Here is a 17,925-nt window from a genome sequence, read left to right on the forward strand (position 1 = left end):
ATTTGAATTTCAAACCGATTTTGGGGAGGGGGCTTCTGGACAGGCCAGGATGGGATTTATTTACTGTTTGGGAATTACCAGTGAGTTTAAATATACATGAGCAGAAACAAAACAAGGGACATGGTGAATTGTCCTTAGACAATGAGTCCTTTTCAGTGCTTTGTTTTCATACATTACCCTTTATGTTGTTTTCTTTGAAGGGGTCTCAGGATGAACCCCCCCCCCCCCCATCAGTAAAGCTGTTGCTGCACATTGCAGTCTCATAACCTCAGGCTTATAAATTATTGTGCTGTAATCATAAGGAGTGCTACTGAAACATTAGTCAATGTTATTAAATTATGTCATTATTTGTGTGTTTTGAGTTCTATTTAATTAATATATATTTCATGAATATATTATTTGCAAAATGAGCTTCTCATTGTAATTTAAAACAAAGCCAAAACACCTATATTAGGTGACTTGATATGCTGTAAAATGACCTGCTCATAAAGGACCAAAGAAAAGTGTACCAGATATACGGTCATTATTTAAGAAATTCTAAAGACCACAAAAATAATTTCAGTGTTTTTGCTGGCATCACATTTTAAAAACAGTTTGAAGGAGTAACATTTACACTTTGGATGTTCGTTCCTTATAAATACTCAGTATATACAAAACATAGAAATGCCAGTGCTTCCTAATGTTTAAATATACTAGCAATATTTATTTTAAAAATATTTTATTGGTTCTGTAATTTCAGTACTAATTATAGGCAGTCCTTGCAATGATAGTCAGTTTAGCATCTTTTAAATGGCTTGCTTTTTACTAATGGGCCATGTTGCATTATTATATCAATGTAAGTTAATGATCCTACATCATGGATCCCACCACCATTGTAATGTTTTCTGGGTGCTGGTGGTTTTTTCTGAAATAAAAAATGTTTTTTAAAAAATCTCCTGTGTTTCGTTGTGCAAATGATCCAAGAAGAACTGCCTACATATTTTAAGGATAAACAAACATAAAACATTGTAAGGCTGTTACCTGGATGGCATACATCTTCATAAATGTTTTGAAAATGAAACAGATGGCCCAACTGATGCAAGTCTTTGGAATTTTCAGAAAAGTTCTCCAGCATCTTTTTTTCTATTTTTGATATAAAATCTGTTTCTTTCCCTTCCTCTGGTGTAGCGTTCACACAAGAGGTGTGGCTGGCAATTTCCACTGGTTTACTGACTTGGTTTAATCCCGACTATTGCAACAGTGTAGATTATCCTCATGCAAATGTTCTTCCTCCTCCTCTTCTCACTGTTAAAAACTTCTGCGTCCTTTTTACTCATGTAGACCCACTGACCACCCATCGAGGGCTCGTCTGGAAAAACTCAAAAATACAATGTCCAAGACTCATACAGTCAAAACGTTTTGTTTTTACCCCTACAGGACATATAAGATTTGTCCAAAGTAGAGGTCGAGGAGTTGACTGCTCTCTCAAGTTATTACATGTTTAAGAGCAGCAATGCACATTTAAATAATTTCCAGTCTCCCGGTTAATATTTGTAAACAGGGCAGAGAACCTTCCACCTCAACAGTCTATTTCCTTGTTGGATGTCTTCCATGGTTTACACCTGGACAGGAAGAGAGGGGAAATCAGACTGGAGATGCGTGGTGAGAAAAGTGAAACACAATATGTCCCATGATGATAAATCCACCCTTCTACTACAGCACATAATGCATTTTTTTATCTTAACGGGCACTTTTCATTTTTGTGGCATTAAAAATCCACAGTATGCCATGACAGATCAGACAGTGCAAAAAATATATTCAGGAAATTAAATTACGTGAAGTGTGCAACAAATCACTGTCAACTTACAGAGTGCCCTCTGCAGCTTGAAAATATATATGTTGCCTTTATTTAGATCGTTTCTCTGGTACCTCCTCAGATTCACTATAGCTCTGGATAAATGCTGCTAACATATATAGCAAAACTGTCACATATCATAAGCCTTTCATATGGGCAGCTGATTATATGGTAAAAACACCAAATGGGTGTTAGTACAGCGAGTACCTCAGTTGCTAGGACACACTCATTCCTCTCCTCTGCTATTATGAACACCGACTGGTATGCCAAGTCCCGTGGAGAAGATATTGTTGATATTCTGCACTCCAGCTTTTCACTGCAAACACAGACCGGTACAGCTTGTGTTAAAGAGAGAGGAAAAACATGTGGAACTCACTGCACCCCAGCACTACACCCATGGACGGATTATCATGACCACGGGCCCCTACCTACACACGCAAATATTACACGCACACTGCGTGTGCCCTCTCCAAGCACACAGAGTTTGGTCGCACAATAGCACAGGGCAACCCACAACCACACAACATGTATTACTTTGAAATTATATTTGTTATTTTGACATGTTAAATTGTCCATTTTAGGTCTGTTTTGTTCTATGCATGCCATGTACAGCACAGAATATACATCTTTAGGAGTCAAACGCACACCTTAATTTAAATAATACCTCAGTGAAAAATATCCTACCTAAACCACTGGCTTTCTTCTGGTCTTCTTTGAAAAGAAGTCATTAAGTCATCAAAGTCCAACTCCCGGATGACAAAGCGGCATCTTTAGCTTCTTTTTCTTTTTTGAGTTTATGCTTTGCTGACCTGCTAAGCACGCGTTTCTCCATGAAATTGACATTTGACCTATTACGTCATTATGTGATTTAATTGGCTAATTTACAAAACATTCAAACAATTTCATACTACATTTTCAAAATCACATTTATTCCAATATTTTAAAAACAAAAATACTTTATGTAACGGGTGTAGACTGCGTTGTGTGTTTTATGTTACGTGGGTCAACAGAGTGCCTTTCAAACCTGGGTTCTCACTACGAACCCCTTACGGCCAGCGTCGTTGCCAGTTGAACTAAAGGCAAATTTCCCCTAGCTCATCAGAAACAATGCTAGTGGAGCACGTCTCAGGGAGTGACATAACCACTGCAACCGCTCAGCTACATGCTACCCGCTACCCCAACAGGCTTTATGCAGGACTCACATGAGCCACTCACTTCAGCTCTGCCCCACTTACACATGAAAAAAGAGATAATAATAAATCTTAAGGTCAAGGGCCCTTATGACTGTCTATGACTGCACCACCCTCTCTCTTTTACCAGACAGTGTAGAGTATCATGTCACTTTCAAGTCTCTCACAATGGTAACCTAGCTATGATGTTACAGTCACATTGTGAGAAAGTTGTGTGTTAGCTGGTGCAACATAATGCAAGCTAGCTCAAATGCACACAACACCCACAACACAGGCCAGCTCAAACGCACACAGCACACACAATACAGGCCAAGTTGAACACACAGTACCCACAACACAGGCCAGCTCAAACACACACAGCACCCACAACACAGGCAGAATCAAACACACACCACACACAACACAGGCTGGCTTGAATGCACACTATTCACACAACACAGGCCAGCTTGAACACACACAGCACACGCAACACAGGCCAGCTCAAATGCACATAGCACATAAAGCACAGGCCAGCTTGAATGCACACAGCACAGACATAAGTGAGGCTCTCCTCCTCTTCCACAGAGGAAACATCCCAAATATATGCAGTTCATGAAAAGCGACATTCTTAGCTAACACATAGCTTTCTTATAAAATGTTTATAAAATTATTTCTTATATAAACGTCTCTGGTACAACATTCTGGTGACCTGTGACATAACATTTGTGGATTTTACCATTTTATAGTATTTATGTGGCATTTTGAGGCTCTATGGATTGCATTGTGGGAATTTGACATCTCTCAGCTTACCTGTACATTCTACTCAAAGGTATCTTCTCTTCTAAACACTTCCCATAGTTGTGGCTCTTATCTTGGTGTGATGACTCCTGCTTGCAGTCCTTTGTCCAGTTGTAGTCCAGGTGGTGGTTGTTGTGTTTGTAATTGGTCTTTTCCAAACTGCAGTCCACCTCCAGACTGGCCGTTTTGTTTGTGTTTTTGAGCTGAGAGGCAGGTATCAGGTTGTCCCTCTGGACCCCAGAGATGTTGTTCATAGCCTCATCCTGCTCGCTAGCTGCCCCCAGCCTCCGGACATGTCGAAGGGCAACGATTACCATGGCAAGGAGCACAAGCAGAGCCACCAGGGCCATGCCCAGGGCAATGGCAGCCCACTGGAGACGGCTGTCATGCTCGGCGGTGGCTGCGATGGGGAGGGTGGTGGCAAAGTGCTCACATCGCGGCCCTGTGAAGCCAGCAGCGCAGGCGCACATGGTGGGCTGTCCCTCACCCCCAGCAATGCAAGTGGCCCTGTTGAGGCAGGGCCGGGCAGCACAAGTGTCCGTGGTGATGTCACAGCTGTGGCCAGCATAACCTGGGGTGCATGTGCAGCTGTAGCCATTGATGCGGTCCATGCATGTACCGCCATTGGCACAGGGGTTCTGGGCACACTCGTTGATATTGATTTCACAGCGCTGGCCTGTGAAGCCGGCTCGACAGCTGCACACACGCACGCTGCCATGGAGAAGACAAAGTCCACCTGATGATCAGAGCACAGATATCAAACACTGCACCTGCAGATCAGAGCACAGATATCAAACACTACACACCTGCAGATGAGACCACAGATATCAAACACTACACACCTGCAAATCACAGCACAGAATATCACACACTACACACCTGCAGATCAGATCACAGAGAGCAAACACTACACACCTACAGATCAGAGCACAAAAGGTATACACCTGGAACAAAGATATCAAACACAACACATGTGCTGACCACAGCACAGATATCAAACACTGCACACCTACAGAAAAAAGCACACAAATCATAAAGACAGACCTGCAGGTTGGAACAACAATATCAAACACTACACATCTGCAGGACAAACACTCCCCACATCCTCCATTGAAGTATTCATTCATTTAAGATTCATGATGATTTGTGTTTCTCCATTTTTCATAATTCTGAAGATTGTAGTTTTGCTTATGCTACAGAGGTGTACGCTTGAGGAATTTTACATGGAATTCGGCCAACCTAAGTCTTTCTGGTTGCCTTCATCCCTCCAGAATTGTGGTCTTAGAAGCAACTGAATCATCACTTAAAAGAATTTGTGAGTCAAGTTGCTGCTTGTGTGGAAGGTCCCTGGGAGGGCAGTCCAGCACGTACCATTTGCACAGGGCAGGGATGTGCATTTGTCCACCCTCTTCTCACAGTTGAGCCCAGTGAAGCCGCGTGGGCATTCACAGGCATAGCTTCGTCCATTGTCCTTCTCATGGCACTTCCCACTGTGGAAGCAGGGTGAGTCGGCACAGGTCAGCAGGCTATGCTCACAGTGCACACCCTCGAACCCCTGTGGACACGTGCACCTGTACCAGCCATCCAGGTCCTGTGTGCAAAACAGGCAATCCTGCATGACCCCTGACCCCGGAAATAATGCTAAACGTCATTCTCCATTGTATTAGCTTTGCAGCTTGTGTAGGTTCTTCTGTTATACAAATGTACAACTGTGCCTTCCAACATAATACATTCTGAAATGGATAAAAAGTCTCTTTGATCCAATAAGGTCTGCCCTCTTTTCTGTACAGTGTGTGATGATCAGCCTTCAATTCAGCTGGCTTTTTAAATTTTGATTTCATTCCTAACCACTATCAGCACCTCATGCACATTGTAGACACATTGTGCACAAGGTTTTTTTTCTTCTCTTTATATCATTTGAGAGTGTATTCATAAGGGAATATATACTTCTACAATTTCTAAGAGCATATTATGAAAAATAATTAGTGAATAATTAGTTACGGACAGCTCCATCACCCCAATCCTTCAGATGTGGTCTGAAGACGCATCTCTTCAGACTCCACCTGGACTGGCCTATCACACAATCGCCTCCCCCTCCTCCCCGACCACTCACTTCCCAACTCCTGTTGTGTCTGCTGTCATCTTTCAGCTCCCCATCTGGATCAGTGCTGTTAAAAATTGCTGTGTTTTTTGTGTTTTTTGTTTTTTTGTTACCGCCTTAATTCTGGCACTGATTGCGCTGTTTTGAAGATGGATCTTGGTAGTTGCCCTATACCCTGTAGTTGTATAAATTAGCTAGTACTGCGTCCTCAAACAGACTTTCCTCTCAGCTGAGAACTACTGTCTCATTGTGGAACTGTACACATCCCTTCCCTGTACTGTCGCTATACTTACTGTATGCACTTTTGTACGTTGCTTTGGATAAAAGCGCCTGCTAAATAAATAAATCTAAATGTAAATGAATTAACTGACAAATGAATTATTTATCTGATAAGTACCCCCGAAATGACATCCCAGGTGTCCGTAGGGGTTTAGATACCCCAGGTTAGGGTTTTGTTGTTCACTGTGTGATGTATCCAGAAGACCCAGAAAACAGGAAATGCTTTTAGTGGTGGTATGAGAACTCTGTGTATTGTGTGTGTGTGTGTGTGTATGTTCGGGCAGGCTTACCGTGCACTTCCCCCCATTTCTGCAGGGACTGCTGTTGCACTCCTTCACCTTCAGCTTGCAGTCGACGCCTGTGAAGCCGGCCCGGCAGGAGCAGGTGTAGCTTCCCTGGCCCGTGTTCATGCAGGTGGCGCCATTGAGGCACGGGCTATGGTGTGTGCAGTAGTTCAGATCTGGAGAAGAAAACATGAACCTCAGTGCGTTTGTACAACTCTCCACACAGCCTGCCTCCCCCTGCTCCATAAATAAGGACTCTTTTCCCATGCACTTTGCCACTATGTTGTCAGATATTTGCCTGTGGCTTGGTTGTTTCATATGCATGCAACTTAAATCAGTATTACCCCAAGGATTCTGCAGTATGGCTACTGCTCCAGCTCTCTCTAAACCTTCAACATGGACAGGACTGGGAAAGGAGGCTCGACTGGTTTGATTAACTTTGATCAGATGGATAAGTGCCACCCTAAGGTAAAAGGGCTCTACAGTGTAAATACATGCCCCTCCTTTAATCGGTGCCCTTTTCATTTGGAAAAAGGTAACATGCATCTTACCTTGGTCGCAGAACAGGCCTCCCCAGCCCTCTTTGCAGTTGCACTGCCAGGGCTGCTCACAGGTGCCATGCTTGCACTTCGGGTATTTCTTACACTCGTTGCAGAAGGTGCCCTGCCAGCCCTCCCTGCACCTGTGAGAAGAAAGTACAATGTCACACACACTAGCACTTGTGCAAGGCCCTGATAAAAAATGCATCATGTTCTCCTTAAAACCCTCATAACCCCCATTATTTCCACACAGCATGGCCTTCTGCTACAGGTACTACGCCTACTGCAGGTACTGCACCTTCTGCAGGTATACCCCTTCACACAGGGCCTTGCTAAGGCTAGGTTATTAGGGATTGCCCAGGTTGTTGGAGCCCACATTAAACATTAAAGATGTGAAAGATTCAGGTAGGAGGTAGAATAAGACTGCATATCGTTTTTGAGAATAAGAGTGCAATGCTTACTGCGGACAATGCCAAAACTTTGAGTCATTAGCCCATGCTGATACAGCAGGGACTCTAGGAAACCTCTACAGTGATACCAACGAAGAGAGAGCAGAACAGCCTGTAGCCAATTATGCCCTGACACTGTGGACTCAGTTGACTAATGACGTTCCCCAAGCTTGAACTACCCATGCCTGGGCTATAGGACTATGTCTCTGTTGTTTACTGAGCAAGCCACCCAGAACAATCCAAGAGATTGCATGAATAGATGTTACCCTCTATATAGGTTGACCATAGTGCTGGAGCAGAAATGGAGGATTTAATAGATAAGGAGTATGTTGGTAAATCAAAGAAAAATCTGCCTTGAGCAGTGATGTACTACTGATCCCACAGAAAAGGCACGAAGTGCTAAGGCTGGTGTGGCTGTTTAACAGCCCTCATAGTGAGAGATTGATCCTTCCTGTGGAGGGGTTCCAGACCAGATTGAAAACATGCAGGAAATTAATACAACTGGACGCGGATGTGCAGTACACTTTCGCTGCATACTTACGCACACTCTCCCGGCTTTGTACAATTCCCATTCCTCGGGCTGCACCCTTCAAGACATAATGCTACAACAGAGAGAGAAAAACACCCATGTTAGCCTGCCTCTGGAACCATGTCCCACAGGGGCCAATTCCATCTACTGCAATTCACATAGCCACAGTGATAACCAAGGTACACCTGGCACCAGTGTGAGTAGGACAAATGACCAGCTAGCAAACAGATCTTTACCTTGAAGGACAACATTTGTAACCTGCTACCTGTCAATTTATGCTACCAGAGTACACATGCTCACATGGAACAGCACTTTCCTGATTAGAGTCAATGGTCGACTGAATATAATTGAATATCCTGATATTCAATTAAAATACATATTCTGTATTGCTGTGGGAGGAAAAAACAACAATGCTACTCTAGTGCTACTCTGGCACTAAGAGATTAGCAGCCGAGTGTTACAAAACTGAACCGATCAAAATTGATCAAACCTCTTGATTCGGGCCAGATGCAAAGTGCCAGACTGGAGTCCTTCTCTTTTGACTGCATACTCTGTGTACTCTTTTATATGTACTGGTCAGTGTAGTTCTGATAAATACAGTGACAACCTCAATCTGAGCCCTTTACTACCAGTAAAGCAGTGCTTAAACAGAGAGGAAATGGAAAAGATGGGTGGTGAACATGGGGGGGGGGGGGGTACGTTGATGTGCTCACTACATGCAAATATAAACACGACCACACTAGCTCCCCCACTAGTGAAGGGAGAGCGGGTCATTTTCAGATTGCTCCCAGTCAATTTGCTGAAGATGAACATAACGTCATCTTTAGCTAGCCTTTTCCAAAGGGACCATATGGACAAGCATACACACTTACCTGAGCTCAGATGTTTTTTGAAATTGTTCATTTTAAACAGTTCGAACTGTAATATATGTAACTTGTAGAGGTGTCTATGTTAATTGCACCAGAACCAGCATAACCGTCGCTGTCAAGTATTTACAATCACTGACATTGGCCAACAATGCTGTTACACTTGGTGGGCCGGTTCAATAGTTCAACTGGCGCGCACACACTTAAACCCATCCTGCATGTACAGTAGGCTATGAATGAATAGGAATTGGGTTATTTCACAACGCTGCCAATAGGAATAAACGCTGCAAATACAACGGTATCAGCAAATTAATACACAACCGTCCTCCTGTCATTCGCACCTATCCCCTGCACATCAAAGAGCTCTCTCACAACAGTGAAATGATGTTGCTTGACACTAAAAACGCAATGTAGAAACACTGCATCGTCACACTGTCACATGACACATGTATTCATCTGTTAGAACGTGTGGATCTGAAGCAAACCCAAGTTCTTTGAGGCCAGTAGATTGTTTTCTCCGGTTGCTTACGTTCGTCGCAGTAATTCCCCTTCCAGCCAGGGAGACAGGATATTTGCCCATCAGTGTTGCAGGTGTAGTGGCCAAAACGGTCGTCCCTGGGAGCGCATATTTTGGAACAACTTTCGCCGTAGTAATTTTCATTGCAGATGAACCGGTAAGAATACCTTAGCTCCGTCTGCTTCCCGGCCTGTACATCCCGAGACCACTCATCCCCTACTTCCAACTTTCTTTGGATGGCAAAAAAGCTAATCAATAATTCGGGGTTGTTTGTGTCTGAAAATAAGGGGGATAAAAAAGGAAACACAATTAGTTTTGCCAATAACATTTTTGCCTTTAAATATGCCATTTATTTATGAATGTGTTATGGAACAGAGTGTCGAATTAACTATGCATTTCTTTTTTCTCGAAATAGGAGCCTGATTTTAATTTTGCTCCCTTTCAAAGCAAAGAAGCCTTTCCATCAAGTACGCTGCGAGTGCACCATGATTGAAATTTCCTCTTCCTTTATGTCAGCAAAACATTGTCGAGCTATTATTCCCATTCCAAAAGGCGGAACAGCAAAGGTGTAAAATACAGGAAAGGGCAGTCAGAAGCTTTTGGCAAGGTTTAAATATTCTCACCAATGTCCAGCTCTCTTTCCCACGCCAAAAATAAACTAAAGGAAGTGCAATTGTGTCGAGAATAAGAATGAAAAAATTGTTTTGTAGCAGGTAACAAAGACAAAACGGATATGATAACGACACACTTACTACATTCAGATAACAACCAAGCGCAGTAATAAAGAAAGAACTCAAAATATTTGTAACAAATTCGAACATTTATTCTCTAAAGTATATAACAAAATCACACATATTTGTTTATATGCTATGTATAAAAAAGTCTCCCTCTGGTGGTCAAAGTCTTACTCCACTTACCTACAGGTTGATCCGCAAGAGGAGAATACCAGGCTTCGATAATTAAAGAAAATGATCCCTAAAAACAAGAGAAATTAGTTATACCATTCTAAATTCATATTTTGTGCTACTCGGCTTACTAATAACATGGAAACTCATCGGTCCACAGATTAACTGATCAATACATAGACATGGTACACTACACAGTAGATGACACATAGGTAAATATATGTACAGTTCTAATGCTTTACAAGAACTTGAACATTGTACAACCTAGCATTATTCTTGGTCAAGGATTTTGTTCTTCGAAGATAATTAAAATACCCTACATGTATCAGTGGGTTAGTAATAACTTGAGCGCTTAAAGAATAAATGAACACAGAACCAGAGATCACAAGCGTGATTGGGAATTTTTATATAAAAAGAGGTTTCGTCAATGCGCAAGCCTTCTTTTCCTTCTTACATAGACAACGACACAAAGTTTCTTACCGGCCATCCAAAGTTGAACGGCAGGCGAATCAGTCTTCCGAGCATGCCGCCTCCCACTGTGCTAAACGAATTTGACCCTAAAACGGGAGTAATGGCAGTACCGAAGATGCAGTCACCAGGCGACACAACAGCCTGGTAGTTCTTCAGGCAAACTCGGAAAAAAGTTCTGCAGTCGGGTTTGCAGGCATTGCCATTCGCCAGCAAGCCTTTGTTATTCTTAAATTCCTGGAGTTCGACCTCGAATACACCGGATCCAAATACCTTAAGAGAAAAGAAAATGATTTTAAAATACAATTGAATGCACGACAATTTGCTAGAGTTCACGGAACACCTTTGCATTTTACCTGCGTTAAAATCGTTGTGCTAAGTAGGGCTGAAAAGGTTAGCCAAGCTGCCATTCTTTGTTTCTCAAAAGGCAATTGCTTCTCCCACGGAACTGAGGCACACAACTCCTATTCCCAGGATAAAATACCAAAGGGAAATTAAAGGGTCAAAAGATATATCCTTCTTCGGGCTCAATTCTTAGAGCCCCTGTTTAGTGACTCCAAAATCGTGACTAGAATTCCAGGTTATCCAACAGTGCAGACTGAAGGCAAAATCAATATCTCGCTGCCCCTTGTCTTTCCTTGGCAGTTGTCACCTTACGTATACTCCGATCTGTGTAGTGTGGATGCCACCCTTATGTTTGGCACTTGCTGAGAAGCGCGTGTTTTCTTGCAAGAACAATACTGCGCGGCAGAGGCGCCACGTACCGTGCTTACTTTTCCTCTATGAAAAAAAAACCTCGCCTCACCCAGTTTATATACTTGGTTCGTATCCGCGCTCCTCATTACATAAACTGTCAGTCACTGAAGCCCTCCCAGGTCCCCCCCCGCCTCCCCCACCTCTCCACCAGCATTTACATCCAGATTTAATACCTTACCGGTATGCTGACCACCAAAGGAGACAGCTGCCTATTAAGAAATCGAGCATCTGTTGATACATTTCTAGCACACGCAGGGAATTATATATATATATATATATATATATATATATATATATATATATATATATATATATATATATATATATATATATATATCCCTACACAAATAATCACACGTATTTCTATGGTTAATTCATCATTTCTTTGCTTAATTCTTCATTTCTATGGTTAATCACATTACGTTATTTGAGAGCATGCGCGGGAGACGAAGGCTTGAATTCAAGGCTGAAGCAGGATGTTTCATGGGATATTGGGTTTCATTCTGAACCCAAAGAAGGAAGATGAATACAGTTCCCTTGTGCATTAGTTAAAGCTTAGTTTATTTACCTAATAGTACTTTTTCTAGCCGACGAGAGGTTTTTTGTGTTTTTTGCCCTCTCAGGAGCAAATCTTTAAATATTTAAGCAGCATACTTTAGCTAGCTAGCTGGTTTGCTTGTTTAAATTTTTCTACTGTTCTTCAGCGTCAGATTATAGGATAGTCTGATTCTGGTTGTGTTAGCATGTCTGCTGAACTGTAAGTGTAGTTTTATTGTATCTAGGCTAAGTGGCATTTCTTGTGCTTGATTTCTGCCTTTGACTGTTCTGAGCCACCTCAGTGCTTTTAGCACTTTTTAGCCGGTAATTCTGTCTCGGCAGTAAATCTTTATTTAGGGAAAGCATGTTCAGTTAGGGGGAAAAATGTGGCCAAAACTGTGCGAGAGTTGCCGGATGATCGGATTTCTGGAGGGCGACCTCCAGGATGAGTTCATCTGCGACCGTTGCCGACTCGTTGAGCACGTGGAGAACAAGATTCTTGATCTCGAGGCCCAACTAGTTGGACTCCACAGCAATCCTGAATTGTTAGAGTTCCTGGAACTGATTAGTACGCCCTATAGGGAGATAGTGTGCTCACCAAAGCCGGATAGGGGGGAAGATACAGACCAGATAGGGCGAGAGAGCTGGGTTACAGTAGGGCATAGGCGTAGAAAGGGGCAAACAATTCCAAGAGGGGCGGTATCTCCAGAGATTGCGGTGACCAACCGTTTCGGAGAGTGGGAGGACTGAAGAGCCCCAGGGCACCCAGGTGGCCTCATCCTCCAAGAAAAGGGAGTTGGTGATAGTGGGGTACTCAATCATTAGAGGGGTAGATAGCATAGTGTGTTCGTGCGACAAGGAGTCTTGCATGGTCTGTTGCCTGACAAGCTCCTGGCCAGAGTGGGGAAGGATCCAGTGGTCATGGTCCATGTTGGAGCCAGTGACTTAGGAATGGGTAGGTTCGGGGTTCTGCAAGAAAAATTTATTGAGCTAGCGGGGAAGATTAGGAGCAAAACCAGTACCACGTGCAAGCAAAGGGAAGCAAGCCTTTAAATGGGGGTTTAACATGTGGCTACAAACCTGGTGTAGGAAAGAGGGGTACAGGTTTATGGGGCACTGGGACTCCTTTTGCAACAGGGGTGACATGTACAAGCGGGTTACACCTGAACCGGAGGGGTACAGCTGCACTGGGTAGCAGAGGGTTATTTAAACTATGGTCTGGGGGGGCAGGGAGGTTATACAGTGAGATGGGTAGGGATAGACAGACTGCCGGAATAGAACACACCATGGCTAAACATTTTATTAGTAGTGAGGAAACAATGCTTGTAAATCAGTCAGAGCAGCACTGTAATAGAGGTGGTTCTGAGCAACTGGGGGCAGGGGGGAAGGACAGGAAATACACACGTGGTACCCTGAAATTCCTCTGTTTAAATGCTAGAAGCATAAAAAATAAAATTTTGAATCTAGAAACCGTTATGAGTAATAGTAATTATGATGTTGTTGGGATTACAGAGACGTGGCTTGGTGCAGGGGATGGGGATGAGTACAACGCAGAGGGATACAAGTTGCTAAGAAAAGATAGAATCAATAGAAGAGGAGGAGGTGTAGCTCTCTATGTAAAGGATAATCTTAATATTCAGGAAATTCCAGGAATGGAGCCCCTTGGTGTTAGTGAAGACATATGGATTAAAATATTGGGGGAAAATGAAAAGGGTCTGAATGTTGGAGTATGCTATAGGCCACCAGCCTCAGACAGCAGTGTCAACAGTATGCTCTTTGATAACATTAAACTAGCATGTCAGAATGGAATAGAATAGAATAGAATGGTCTTTATTGTCATTATACTCAGGTACAATGAAATTTTGTATGGCTTCTCCCAATGTAGTAAAATAAGACAGATAAACAAATAAATACAACAAATAAATAAATAAAAAGCAGTGCCAGTAAGATAGTAGTAGTAGCAGCAAGATAGCAGTAATAGCAGCAGAATTTACACATACACAGAGTTGCAGAGAATTGTGTCTGTGTGGTAGCAGTTCTGGGGGTGGGGATGGGTGTGTGTGCGTGCGTGCGTGTGTGTGTCACAGTCTTTGATGTGTGAGTGTGTCCATGACACTGTCCTGTGTGTGTGTGTCACAGTCCTGATGTGTGTGTGCATGTGTGCACTCACACTTCCTGTATTCCGTTCTGCGGTTGTGCAGGGAGGGGTGTGATGGAGGCCACAGCTCTGGGACAGAAGCTAATCCTCAGTCTATTGGTGTGGGATTTTATTGCCTTGAACCGTTTGCCGGACCGCAGCGGTTCAATCAGAGAGTGGCCGGAGTGTGTGGTGTCCCTGATGATGCAGCTTGCTTTCTTCCTCAGTCGGCTGGTGTAGATGGTGTCCAGTTTCGGGAGCTCCGTCCCTACAATGCGCTGGGCCACCTTCACCACCCGATGCAGGCTCTTTTGCTCAGCAACTGTGTAGCTGCCATACCACACAGTGATGCAGTTGGTCAGGATGCTCTTGATTGTGCTCCTGTAGAAATTTAGCAGCAGTTTCTGTGGGAGCTGGGCCTGTCTCAGCTTCCTGAGGAAGAAGAGCCTTTGTTGGGCCTTTTTGACCAGGTATGAAGTGTTGGTGGTCCATGTCAGCTGTTTTGGCACAATGACTCCAAGGAATTTTATGCTTTCCACACTTTCCACTGCTTCTCCATGTATGTGGAGGGGGAGGTGGGCTCTCTCCTTTGTTCTCCTGAAGTCAATGATTATTTCTTTTGTCTTCGAGGTGTTAAGGGCCAGGTTATTATCCTTACACCACTTAGCCAGATGTTCCACCTCACACCTGTAGGCCGTCTCCTCATTGTCTGAGATCAGCCCAACTATTGTGGTGTCATCTGCAAATTTAATTATGGAGTTGGAGGTGTGGGTGGGGGTGCAGTCGTGGGTGAAGAGGGTGAAGAGCATAGGGCTCAGCACACAGCCCTGTGGGGTTCCTGTGTTTAAGATGTGGGTGGAGGAGGTGTGCTTACTGATCCTGACTTGCTGTGGTCGGTCCATGAGGAAGTCCCTGACCCATGCGCACAGTGAGGAACCAAGGCCCAGGTTGCTGAGTTTGCTGACCAGTTTGTGGCGGATGACGGTATTGAATGAGGAGCTGAAGTCCACAAATAGCATCCTCACATAACTGTTGGGTTCCTCTAAGTGTGACAGAGCGGTGTGGAGAGTTGCTGTCACGGCGTCCTCTGTGGAGCGGTTTGCCCGGCAGGCAAACTGGTGCTTGTCCAGATCAGGTGGGATGATGGTTCTGATGTGTGAAAGCACGAGTTTCTTAAAGCACTTCATGGCTATGGGTGTTAGCGCCACTGGGCGGTAGTCATTCAGACACTTCAATGTTTTTTTGGGCACTGGAATGATGGTGGAGGATTTAAGGTATGTTGGAATAGCAGCTTGTTGTAATGAGAGGTTGAATATCTTAGTAAACACCTCTGTAAACTGGTTGGCACATGCTTTCAGTACCCGGCCAGGCACTCCATCTGGGCCCACCGCCTTGCTCACATTGACCTTCCTCAGGGTGGTCCTCACCTGGTGATGCTGTAGAACTAGTGTCGACTCTCCGGTGGGTGGGTTGATGCGTGGAGCAGACCCTCCTCTCTGGGTGTTGAAGCGGGCAAAGAACTGGTTCAGGACATCAGGCAGTGTGGCGTCATCGCTGGGCAGCAGATTGTTGATTTTGTAGTCAGTCAGTGTCTTGATGCCAATGTCAGGAGGGTGAAACAATAGTAACTCCTACAGAACTGCACTTCCATCTTTTTTGCTGGCTAATGTCCACTCTCTGGAAAACAAAATGGATTATTTACGACTGGATCTAACCACTCAACGCAAGGTAAGAGACTGTTGTACTCTCATCTTCACCGAGATGTGGCTAAATTCTGCTGTTCCTGATAGTGCCATTCGGGTGGACGGGCTAACAACATTCTGTGCAGACAGGAACCATGCTCTCAGCGGTAAATCTCGGGGAGGGTGAGTGTGTATTTACATCAACAACAACTGGTGCACCAACACTGAAATTGTATCAAGCCACTGTTCGGAAGATATAGAGTTTCTGACACTAAAATGCCGACCATACTACTTGCCAAGAGAATTCACAGCCATCAGCATCACAGCGGTATACATTCCGCCCAGCGCGAACACAAAAGACGCGCTATCCTCATTGTATCAGACTGTCAGTGCGATGCAAAATACTAATTCGGACTGTGTTTATATCACTGGGGACTTCAATCAGGCCAACCTGAGGACGGCCCTACCACATTATTACCAACATGCGGACTTTGCAACCAGGGGAGAAAACATGTTAGACCGGGTTTATACAAACATCAAACAGGCATTCAGGGCAGCCCCCCACCCCCACCTTGGAAATTCGGACCATCTCTCTGTTATACTCATTCCAGCATACAGGCCACTGCTAACTAGGAGCAAGCCATCTGTGAAACAGATAAGGACATGGCCAAAGGGAGCAGCATCAGCACTCCAGGACTGCTTTGAATGTACGAATTGTAATATTTTCAGAGAGGCTACCACTGTCAATCAGCACAACAATCTAGGGGAGTATGCTGAGTCTGTGATAGGATTCATATTTAAGTGTGTGGAGGATGTGACTGTTGTCAAGAATATCGCCAACCAGAAACCCTGGTTCACCAGAGAGGTACATGCGCTCCTGAAAGCACACAATGCTGCATTCAAGTCTGGGGACAAAGACACTCTTAGTTCTGCTAGAGCCAACCTGAACCGGGGTGTGAGAGCAGCAAAGCGTGCTTATGGTCAGAAAATCCAGAGTCACTTCTCTGACACAAAAGACCCCAGGAGCTTGTGGCAAGGCATCAAGTCCATCACAGACTACAGGTCCTCCCAACCACCATGTGATGACAACACCAACTTCCTCAATACACTTAACACCTACTTCAGCTGGTTTGAGGAAAAGAACAACACAACAACAATGAAACCCCCCCCCCCCCAGGCCAGACGATGCAGTACTCGACCCTTGACCCAGCTGACGTCCGGAGGACCCTACATAGGGTCAACCCACGGAAAGCTGCAGGTCCTGACAACATACCAGGGTGTGTACTCAGGGAATGTGCGGACTAACTGACAGACATCCTCACGGACATCTGTAACATCTCCCTGAGCCAAGCCATCGTACCCTCATGCTTCAAGGCCACTACTATCATACCACTGCCAAAGAAGTCACCAGCATCAACACTCAATGACTACCACCCAATAGCACTCACTCCCATCATGATGAAGTGCTTTGAAAGGCTGGTCAAGGACCACATCACATCCAGACTCCCGGCAACAGTCGACCCACTCCAGTTTACATACCGCCCTAACTGCTCCACCGATGACGCCATAGCAGTAGCACTTCACTTGAGCCTGGCGCATTTGGAGAACAAGAAAAGTTATGTGCAGATGCTCTTCATTGACTTCAGCTCTGCCTTTAACACAGTCATCCCCCAGCACGTGGTGAGAAAACTTAGCCCACTAGGCATCAACACCCCACTGTGCAACTGGATATTGAACTTCCTCACTGACAGACCCCAGAAAGTATGAGTTGGGAACAAAACCTCTGAGACCATCGTCCTGAACACCAGGGTCCCCCAAGGTTGTGTCTTGAGCCCGCTGTTGTTCACCCTGATGACCCACGACTGTTGTGCCAGACACAACTCGAATCACATCATTGAGTTTGCAGATGACACAGCAGTGGTGGGCCTCATCAGCAACGATGAGAGAGGAAGTTAACTAGCTCGTCGTCTGGTGTGACAACAACAACCTGTCACTGAATGTCAACAAGACTAAAGAGATCACTGTTGACTTCAGGAGGAAGCATACGGTTCATAACCCACTCATAATCAATGGCA

General features: G+C 44.4%; 1 protein-coding gene across 1 annotated transcript; it reads right to left on the reverse strand.

The window, feature by feature from the left end:
- Window positions 1–576: 576 nt before the first annotated feature.
- On the reverse strand, window positions 577–11,416 carry LOC118792095 (delta-like protein 4). Its single transcript, XM_036549806.1, has 11 exons — window positions 11,095–11,416; window positions 10,751–11,011; window positions 10,283–10,340; window positions 9,378–9,641; window positions 7,995–8,055; window positions 7,017–7,147; window positions 6,472–6,641; window positions 5,173–5,392; window positions 3,814–4,537; window positions 2,042–2,150; window positions 577–1,601 (listed from the first exon to the last, which is right to left on the reverse strand). The coding sequence occupies exons 1-11, from the start codon at window positions 11,146–11,148 to the stop codon at window positions 1,596–1,598; spliced, it is 2,058 nt and encodes a 685-aa protein (XP_036405699.1). The 5' UTR covers window positions 11,149–11,416; the 3' UTR covers window positions 577–1,595.
- Between the last annotated feature and the right edge of the window lie 6,509 nt (window positions 11,417–17,925).

The sequence above is a fragment of the Megalops cyprinoides genome, chromosome 17 (assembly GCF_013368585.1).
Source record: "Megalops cyprinoides isolate fMegCyp1 chromosome 17, fMegCyp1.pri, whole genome shotgun sequence".
Lineage (NCBI taxonomy): Eukaryota > Metazoa > Chordata > Actinopteri > Elopiformes > Megalopidae > Megalops > Megalops cyprinoides.

What these genes read in the sequence shown, in the direction of transcription:
- LOC118792095 (XM_036549806.1), bottom strand. Translation starts at nt 11,148, where the DNA reads ATGGCAGCTTGGCTAACCTTTTCAGCCCTACTTAGCACAACGATTTTA. An exon ending in AGGCCTGTTCTGCGACCAAG is followed by an intron (nt 6,642 to 7,016) that starts GTAAGATGCATG and finishes TTTCTTCTCCAG; the next exon opens with ATCTGAACTACTGCACACAC. An exon ending in ATCCCTGCCCTGTGCAAATG is followed by an intron (nt 4,538 to 5,172) that starts GTACGTGCTGGA and finishes TCTGATCATCAG; the next exon opens with GTGGACTTTGTCTTCTCCAT.